General features: G+C 42.4%; 1 protein-coding gene across 2 annotated transcripts; it reads left to right on the forward strand.

Annotated features, from left to right (window-relative positions):
* Positions 1-327: 327 nt before the first annotated feature.
* On the forward strand, positions 328-7,233 carry LOC122944497 (perforin-1-like). 2 transcript variants are annotated; one of them, XM_044302844.1, is made up of 4 exons: positions 328-407; positions 2,043-2,591; positions 5,100-5,466; positions 6,018-7,233. In XM_044302844.1, exons 2-4 carry the CDS (start codon positions 2,053-2,055, stop codon positions 6,735-6,737), a joined length of 1,626 nt encoding a protein of 541 aa, XP_044158779.1. In that variant the 5' UTR covers positions 328-407; positions 2,043-2,052; the 3' UTR covers positions 6,738-7,233. The 2 variants fall into 2 exon arrangements, with proteins under 2 accessions (XP_044158779.1, XP_044158780.1); XM_044302845.1 differs by lacking the exon at positions 328-407 and adding an exon at positions 810-914.
* The last annotated feature ends 2,901 nt before the right edge of the window (positions 7,234-10,134 follow it).

The raw sequence follows: 10,134 nt of genomic DNA on the forward strand, positions 1-10,134 counted from the left end.
ATGAGGGGAATAGAGAAGAAGAGAAGGGGGGGGGGGCACACAATAGGGTAGTATGTTCAATTCAAATATGAAACAAAGTGAGAAATCTGGAGGCTCACCTTATAAGGTTGTGCTAATGATAGGAACAACCCTATTGAAGACTTGTGTGAATTAGACCTATTTACCAGGATTGCAGCCGCAAAAGCAGAATGCGGCTGAATATCACACTCAGATTAACCCTTTATATTGTTCTATAGCTCCTGACAATATTCTCATCTCTCATCACAATGCGTCTTCCTACCTGAGTTGCCTCCCCCCACCCCCACACAGTGCACTCATCATACACAGCAGGTCCTGGCCACATCCTCAGTGATTCTGTACACAGTGCAGATAACATCTCTGATCTGCTGGTCCTGAATCTACACAAGGTAAAGTCGTCTTCCTAAACTGTCTTTATAAAAACGTTAGCATGAAATTATATATCTTGATTGTTGATTGTATAGTGCAGGTGAGGGTGGTGGTGGAGGCATAATGGAGGTTAGTGATGCTTAAAGGTCCTTATACATGGACTGATTTTCTGTCAGATTATCGGGGAAGACTGTTTCCTGATAAAATGACAATGTAAAAGTTTTTGACAATCACCCGAAATGCTTGTTCATCTGTGTCATTCCACTGGCACGGACAATCATCATGCACTCACCACTACCTCAAGGGGAATCAAGGACAGAGAGGTCTCCTATACAGTCCTGTATCTCCTCGTAGTTATTCCATAGACTCCACACACTGTTGGCACATTGTCACCGCCATCGTATTTGCCCCACTAGCAGGAGATCGTAGCTCCCAGCTGAGCCTGGATGAAGTAACAGCTCGACCGAGAAGTTCCCGCCGCGCGGTATCAAATCTCTTCCATAGAATCCAAAGGAGTTCTGAAAAATGTAAGGCGGAATCTTATTGGTGCTGGGGGTAACTAAGCCAGTTTTCCCTTGAGCCACTCTTGATAAATCTCCCCCCATAGGTTTTATTTCATATTTACAGGATATCCAATATATAAAAGCATACAATAAGCTCTACTGAAATGCCCCTTTTAGCAGGGTGTGTTAGTGGTGCTTGTTTTATGCTTTTATATTTTGGATATCCTGTGAGAATGGAATCCACTCATCAGTGATAGGTGTGGTCACCGCTGATCGGACAATATATATCAGTAAATGAGAACATAGTTTCCACCCAAACTAGTGTCATCTTTTCTGAGAAGCCTCAGTGAGATGACGATTCTTCACACCTTAAGGTAGTAGGAATAATCTCTGTGGTGAAGAATAGTCATATCGTCCATTTTTGTCCTCTCTGTCCCTTCAAGCCTTTTTACCATTTAAAAAAAAAAAAATCTCATCCCTGAGTTATTATTTGTTACTGGTTTTTCAGACACTTGCAGACCTTAATCTGCTTTTGAAGCTGCTGCTTGGCATTGAGTGCTGCTGTGTATTAGGCCTCCTGCACGCGACTGTATTTTGTACCGGTGTCTGATCCACATTGTTTGCAGTTTGCACATGGACCCATTAATTTCTATGGGTCCGCAAAAAAATTGATGTCCATGTTCTGTCTGCATCCATGTGTCCGTTCCACAAATTATAGAACATGTCCTTGTCTATACTACGGACAAGAATAGTCATTTCTAGTAATTGTAGTGAGAAAAATGCAGATTGTACATGGAAGGTTTACATATTTTGAAGATTTGTGATTGGCCGACCACAATATGGACATGGTCGTGTGCATGAGGCCTGAACTTGTGTAGCTAGGTCCTCCTCTTCACCTGCAGGCCATCAGAACAGAGCTACCCACTGTGCATAACACAAGGACTTTTTAGCAAATTGAGATGGGTCCTTCACCCCAATTCTGGAGGACTTGAAGTTGACCCACTGAAAACTACTAAACATTGCAGATACTCCTTTTGATGATGAAGCAGTAAGATTCTACCTACCTACAGTAGTAAACTAATAGTATGGTGTCTATAACGTGTGTCCACATGGACTACATCTGTAGTAACACAGCTTCTACTTTTTTCACAGCTTTTGGAACATGTTCTTCATCTTCATTCTTGTCACTTCTGTTTCTCGTGCTTTGACCCAAGGTCCTCCTCCAGTGACATATGCCTGCCGATCAGCAAAGATCCAAGAGTGCAATAAAGTCCACTTTGTGCCTGGCCACACTCTTCTAGGTGGGGGACTGGACATTGTGACCATGAAGAAGAAAGGATCCTACCTGTTTAACCTACAGAAAGTCATTACTTCCGAAAACACTTGCACCGTCTGTAGCAACCCTTACATGAAGAAAGCCTGGCAGAAGCTGCCTCTAGGAGTGGTAGATTGGAAGCCACAGTCGACCTGCTTCAAGAAGATCAGCGGGGAGACCTCTCGGTCTACGTCTTCATTGGCCGAAGAGTCTGCATCAAGTATTCAGAATAACTGGGAGGTTGGACTGGAGCTACACCACAAAGTTGGAGATGCCAAGATGGTGCTGGCCGGATCTCAATCCCAGCTGGCGCAGTTTGGTCAGAGTAAGAGCAGTGGAGATCGGTACACCTTCATCAGGCACCAGCTGAGCTGTGTCTACTACAGGTACGATGTCTTCACAGATCTATTCTGTAGCATTATACATCCTGCCCATGACAGGGCTGATCGATGGTACAGCAGGCTCCATCTGTACTGTATGTGACCGAATGATCGTTAATGAGATCATTCAACCTGGAGCCCACCTCTGGCCAACATCAAGAACAGAACCTGATTTTTAGCATATGTACACACAATGTCCTTCATGCTCAAAATATTGGGTACAAGTTAACAAAAACTTAAATTATTATTATATTGTTTTCATATACTGCTGCTTTGGTTAGAAGTCCAGTCCAGTTGAACTACTATATATGCAGCTGGCTCAGACCAAGGCTGGAGGGGGCGGAGCATGACACAGGGATTCAAAGACCACCTAGATAGGATCCTTGTGTCATGCTCCTCCCCCTCAAGAATGTCTTGTATTGGCATGGCGTGTTCTTTTAACGAGAACAGAAAATAGTCAGGCCTTATTACCGGTAGAGAAGGATTGGTCAGAGCGGCCCGTGGTGTATATATGTATGTATGAGGGGGCAGCAGACAAAATACGGTTACAAACCTGCTGCTACATTGTGACGCACTCCTCAGCTGCACAACACTTGGAGGTGTGTGATCTGTGGGCAGCAGTCTGGAGTGTAGCAGCCCTGGTTTCTTACAGCTGCAGCTCTGTCACTTTGGACTCTTCGTTGCTGCCTGCGCTGTCGGTGGCTTCACTTTCAGTTATTGTCAAGGCAGTTTCACACATTTTTATGACATTTTCACTTTGTTGCCCTGACTGAATTTTTTCACATATTTTTCGTGTTGCTTTGTGCCTTTATAGCTTTCATAATTTTTTTATTTTTTACAGAACTCACTGTTCTCTAGGTATGGAGTTTTTTTTATATACCTGTTCCCTTAAGCATCTCTATGCCTAGATTTTAATGTGCTTTTTGCACAAACTCCCATTAGCTGAAAAGCAGGACACGTGTGTTATTTGGTAGCGGCTTTTTTCAGTTTGGTGACATATTTTCTTTATAAGACTTTTTTTAACACAGCGGTCTCCAGATTTACTAATAAGTCTGCACCAAAATTCTGTCTAAAGCAAGTGGCACAAATAGGTGCAGTTTGGCAGAACTACAGTTTCAATTTTTTTTAGACATGCCCAACAAGGGGGTGTGGCTTAGTATGGAGTGGGTGTGGTCTTGCTGGGATTAGGCAGGGCCTAAGATGTACTATTTAACGCTAACATTTTGGCGCAGTTCTGGCATAAAAATTTGTCTCAAAGTAAGCTAAGTGAAAAGTGTCCATATCAGCACCGGCCTGAGCCCCTGTGATAAATCCGGTGCCGGTCTAGACAGCCGCTCGAAGCTTACGTCATTTATAGGATTATTAAATCTGGGCCAATGGGTTTTGTTAAAGCGCCTTTTTCATCTAATTTTTTATAGAGGAAAAATCAGCATGAAAAAAAACTCTCAAATTTTACATGTTAACACAAAAACACAACTTTAAAAAATTTCATTAAAAAGGGTATGTGATATCCCAAAAAAAACTAAACCAAATGCTTTTACCAGTGTTTTTTAGTGGTAAAAAAAAGTTAAGCTAAATTTGTGTGTGAATGGGCCTTAGGGGGAATTTATAATGAAGGGAATTGTGTCCGCTTTGCTGTATATGTTGTGGTAGAGTTATCAGAGTCATCTCATTATCATTGGAGAGTGAGGTCAGTAGAGTCATCTCATTATTATTAGAGGATGGGGTCAGCAGAGTCATCTCATCATCAGAGGGGTTGTCAACAGAGTCATCTCATTATCATTAGAGTATGTAGTCAGCAGAGTCATCTCATTATCATTAGAGGATGGGATCAGCAGAGTCATCTCATTATCATTAGAGTATGAGGTCAGCAGAGTCTTCCCATTATCAGTAAAAGAGGGGGTCAGCAGAGTCTTCTCATTAGTTTAAAAATGGTGGGTTGCTGGAGAACTAGATGAGGCAGAGTAATAACACTATATACACCGATAAGGCTCTGTACGCAGCTCCCTTGTCACCCCCTTGTCTCTGGGGAGGGGGCTGCACTACATCTCTTCCTGGACAATGTACTAGTTCATGATATTTGAACCAAGTTCTATTCATCGCAGTTACCATATTGGCACATACATATTGCTGCGCTGTCTATACAGACAATGCAGGAAGGAGGTGTGTGCCTCCAATATGGCCGCCCATGAACCTTTGTAAAAATACTAAATAGCTTAAATGTTAATCTGTTAAAATAACAGATCCATTATTTTTCTCGTACAGATCTATTGAAATCTACTGAATGAGAGTAACACTAAATACATGAGACATCCCCTTTAAGATGGCTGCATGGCATTGATTGCAGAGGGATATAGAGCTTAGGTTTTGGGATTGCGTTATACAACCATATGCAAGATCTTGTAGATGCTGGTACACACAACGTACAGATGAAGTGATGGTGTCTATGTAATGGTGTCACAATGTGAAGGTGGACCCAATCTCCCATCAATAACATATGTTGTCTCCTTCTAGTCTCCGACTGTCAGATACTGCACTTCTAAGCCGGGATTTTTATAAAAGCTTAAAGTCCCTGCCAGCCACGTATGACACAAAGACCCAGGAGAAATATAGACACCTAATAACCACCTATGGAACCCATTATCTCAGCCAAGCTAATGTGGGAGGTGAAGCGCAACAAGTCACTGCGATCAGGACGTGCCATGCAACGATGGACGGCGTGTCCTTAGATGAGCTGAAAGACTGCCTAAGCCTCGAGGCCTCGGCTGCCATCACTGGTAAAGCTGAAGCCAATGCCAAAGCCAGCACCTGCAAAGACCTGAGCCAAAAATCCAACCATGGAGAAAACTTCCACCAAATGTATCATGAGAGGATCTGGAAGGTAAGTAGCTGAGAGGCATCATAAAAAAGCAACCAGTGTAACTACTGTATTGTAAATACCTACCACAGCAGCTTGCAAGGGGTCCATGGAGTCTAGTAAGCCCAGCGCCATTCACTATCCATTGGGTTTGGTCAAATCGAGAATAGGCAGTTTCACCTACTGGTGTTTGTTCTGGTGTCCTCTTCACCTCTGGGCTTTGATGGTGAAAGTTTACTATGTCTAGTTATGACCCTCAGAACAACAGTGGATGGGTAATATGTGATAGGCCGGAGGGGGGTCTGTTTCCATATTTCTTAATGGAGAGTTACCACCCATGACTGGTCCCTAAGATAAGTGTCCTATCATTGAAAAAGAGACACAGTTTACACTTTTACAGTATGGTAAATCTAGTTGGCAGTGTTTCAGGGCAAAATGGAAAAAATTTTTTTTTAATCCAATGATTTATCATATCTGGAGCTGTAATAATAAGGGTAATGGTGAGAAAATACATCTTGTAGGGGTTTGCCCACCTATGTGACAACATAACGTCTTCTTTTTCTCCTACATTTTAGATCACTGGTGGGACAATTACTTTTGATCTGCTTTCATTTGACTCCAAAAACAGTGGCAGCGCTTCATCCTTTGAGAAATGGATGGAAAGTCTCCAGATACATCCTGATATTGTATCGTATGCCCTGGAGCCTATCCACAACCTTGTCCGGTTCAAAGGACCTCAGCGTGAGAACCTTAAGAAGGCCGTAAGTGACTATATCATGGAGAAGGCTCTTAGACAGAACTGCTCCTGTCCTGCTGGTTCTGCAATAAGTTCAGGAGCAGAATGCTCTTGTGTCTGCCAAGGAAATAACCACAGGAACCAAAACTGTTGTCCATCTAAGAAAGGATATGCTAAATTAGTGGTGACTATTGATAGCGCTGCAAATCTTTGGGGGGACTACACATCTAAGACCGATGCCTTTGTGGTGGTGAGTTATGGTTCAGCCAGAGTCCAGACCCCAACCATATGGAATAATAATAATCCAATATGGAAGTTCCGGTTTGACCTTGGGATCTTTGAGCTCAGCTCTGCCCCTTTAATGAAGATTCAGGTTTGGGATGAAGACAATAAATATGATGATGATCTTCTTGGAACGTGCACAAAAAATGTCAACCGTGGAGTAAAGTCTGAGGTCTGCTATCTGCAGCATGGGAGTGTGAGCTTTGTGGTGAGCGCTGAGTGCGAGCCTCATCTTACTGGTCACCTCTGTAGGGAGTATGCAGCTTCTCCCAACTGAGGCACAATATATGAAATGACTTTGCTGACCCCATCCTCAAACGATAACGAGACGACTCTGTGACTCTGTGCTCTAATGATGACTCTGTGACTCTGTGCTCTAATGATGACTCTGTGACTCTGTGCTCTAATGATGGCTCTGTGACTCTGTGCTCTAATGATGGCTCTGTGACTCTGTGCTCTAATGATGGCTCTGTGACTCTGTGCTCTAATGATGGCTCTGTGACTCTGTGCTCTAATGATGACTCTGTGACTCTGTGCTCTAATGATGACTCTGTGCTCTAATGATGACTCTGTGACTCTGTGCTCTAATGATGGCTCTGTGACTCTGTGCTCTAATGATGACTCTGTGACTCTGAAATATCAATACCTAATGCTGATCTTGAGCTTTTTGTAGATGGATTCGGGTACAGAATCGGTGAAAACATTGCAGACGCCACCTTTTTAGCTGTAATCTTTTATTATGTCTCAGTTAAGTAAAAACTCTCTGCTTCTCACCCCATCTATGTATCAACATAATTATAGATAGTCTCAGAATGTACTCTGAGGCAAAATAGTTAACTAAACAGTAGAAAAGGTTCTGGGTCATCCAATAATACACAGAACAAATCATAATTCCAGTATATGAACATATATATATATGCTATTGATTACTTGCATATATAGATGTGTAATATTGGAGTATAGAATCAACATTGACCATCGCTCTCACAATAATGAGATGACTCTGTTGACTCTGTGGGCCTCACCTCTCCAGCCACCTCTGTAAGGAGTATAGACTCCTATGAATGAACTAAACACCGCAAGAAATGATCCGCAAGAAAACTTTATTGTTATACATACATCAAGACAATAAATATAATAAAAAGCATATGTTGAGAATGTGCAAGAGTATGGGGAAGAAATATCCCCTACAACCACAGTACTAGGTACAATTAGATAATGCAGCTATACAGCCTACGTGGACTAATGCCACCTGCCCATAATATTATAAATAATCGGTACCAACAGGCATCCATCATCGACTAATAACTAAGAGCACCTACATAGGCTCCTAAGAGTCCCACATATACAACTGACAGCTGAGTAAGTATATAAAGTACTTACCCGGGTGCAGAAGAGCGGCCCAATGTCCGTTTCACTATGGCGCTTTGTCAAGGGCACAACCCACCTATCCCCCACCCCTCCTATATACCCATAACTAATAACGCCCAACCAATGAAAAGCATAATAAACACACCACATGGTCGTGTCTCCTCCCCGTTGTCATTGCGTGATCCCGCAATGCGTCCCGTCGGAGGACGTCACACGTGATGGGTCACATGGCACGGCCCAACCTTCAGGACGTCATAGTCACCTGATGCGGCCAACATACAAACAGGACATCGCCACCCACTATAGTCACATGACCGGGGTTGGTGAGTATATACAGTAAAATCATATAGCGTGACAAGCCCCCTCTAATTATTGAAACACCCCCGATCTATTCCGCAGTGCCTCAGGATTGACCATATACAGGCACACATAAAACAGAATAGCACCCCCCAGAAATGATGCATAAAATACATACATGTCTGAAATGTCCTAAATATCATAAAACAGACATTCATAAGTAATAATCTTCTAATGATAATGAGATGACTCTGCTGACTCTATCCTCTAATGATAATGAGATGACTCTGCTGACTCTATCCTCTAATGATAATGAGATGACTCTGCTGACTCTATCCTCTAATGATAATGAGATGGCTTTACTGACCACAGTCTCTAATGATAATGAGATGACTCTGCTGACTCTATCCTCTAATGATAATGAGATGGCTCTACTGACCACAGTCTCTAATGATAATGAGATGACTCTGCTAACCCCACCGTCTAATGATAATGAGCTGACTCTGCTAACCCCACCGTCTAATGATAATGAGATGACTCTGCTGACCCCATCCTCTAATGATAATGAGATGATTCTACTGACCCTACCCTCTAATTATAATAAGATGACTCTGCTGACCCCATCCTCTAATGATAATGAGATGACTCTGCTGACTCTATTCTCTAATGATAATGAGATGACTCTGCTGACCTCACCCTCTAATGATAATGAGATGACTCTGCTGACTCTATCCTCTAATGATGAGATGACTCTGCTGACCACAGTCTCTAATGGTAATGAGATGAGTCTGCTGACAGTATTCTCTAACGATAATGAGATGACTCTGCTGACTCCATCCTCTAATGATCAATGAAGACTCTTGCTGTGTAGAAGGAAGATCTGATGAAGAATTCAAGTGTCCCATCAGAGCCTTGATATTGCCGATGAGTGGAGCAGTTAGAGATGAGAGCAGGGAGTTGATAGAGAACCGGGCAGCTGTATCTGTATGGTGGCAGGCAGAACGTTACAGGAACAGTCTGTCCAATCAGTAAGGGAGGAGGTGCACACTGTCCCTGGGTGGAGAGCGCTTTGTAGCAGCACTAGCTATATCTACTATTATATGCCGGATAGTTATCTGTCAGAACCATAGATTTTATTAAAAAGGCAAATGCTCCACAATGACCCCAAAAAATAAATAAAAAATAGTTGACAAATGAGTCCAGTTCCTCACGCCGTCTTCTTTTTTGGCCTTTAAGACCATCAGAAATGCAATTTTCTGATAGTTTGACATTTTTGATTGGGTTGAGGCTGATGTTTTAGGCTTTTAGGTTTTTCTGGGACTTTCTAAGATGAGCATTTTGGAGAACATACAATGATGTGTTTTCTTTATGTTTATTCCACTTTTATTAAATGCATAAAAATTGCAAATGTGTCTTTTTTTAATTTAAGATTCCAGTGCATTAGGCCCCATTCACACGACTGTATTTTTTGCGGACAGGATGCGGACACTGCTTGCTGTCCGCATTCGTGTGTCTGTTCTATAGCCCTGCAAAAAAGGTACAACATGTCCTATTTTTCTCCGTTTTGCGGACAAGGATAGGCATTGTTACAATGAATCCGCAAAAAAATGTATACAACACGGATGTCACACGAACATCATCCGTATTTTTTGTGGATCAGATTTTTGCTGACCGCAAAATAAATACGGTCGTGTGAAGGCACTCTTAATGCTCATGCACAGAAACGTATTTCTTTCCCGTGTCCATTCCATTTTTTTTGTGGCTCGTATGTGAAACCATTTTCTTCAATTGGGTTTAAAAAAAATGCCATGGCCGTTCTGCAAAAAAATAGACTCTTCTATTCTATTATTGTCCGCATTACAGACAAGGATAAGACTGTTCTATTAGGGGCCGGCCATTCGGGTCCGCAAAATGCGGAATACACGCAGGATACCCAACGGTTGTGTGCACGAGCCCTTATAATGATGTTACCTTCACTGCACAGGTCGTTCCCATTACTGCGATGC

The sequence above is a fragment of the Bufo gargarizans genome, chromosome 8, assembly GCF_014858855.1.
Source record: "Bufo gargarizans isolate SCDJY-AF-19 chromosome 8, ASM1485885v1, whole genome shotgun sequence".
Classification (NCBI taxonomy): domain Eukaryota; kingdom Metazoa; phylum Chordata; class Amphibia; order Anura; family Bufonidae; genus Bufo; species Bufo gargarizans.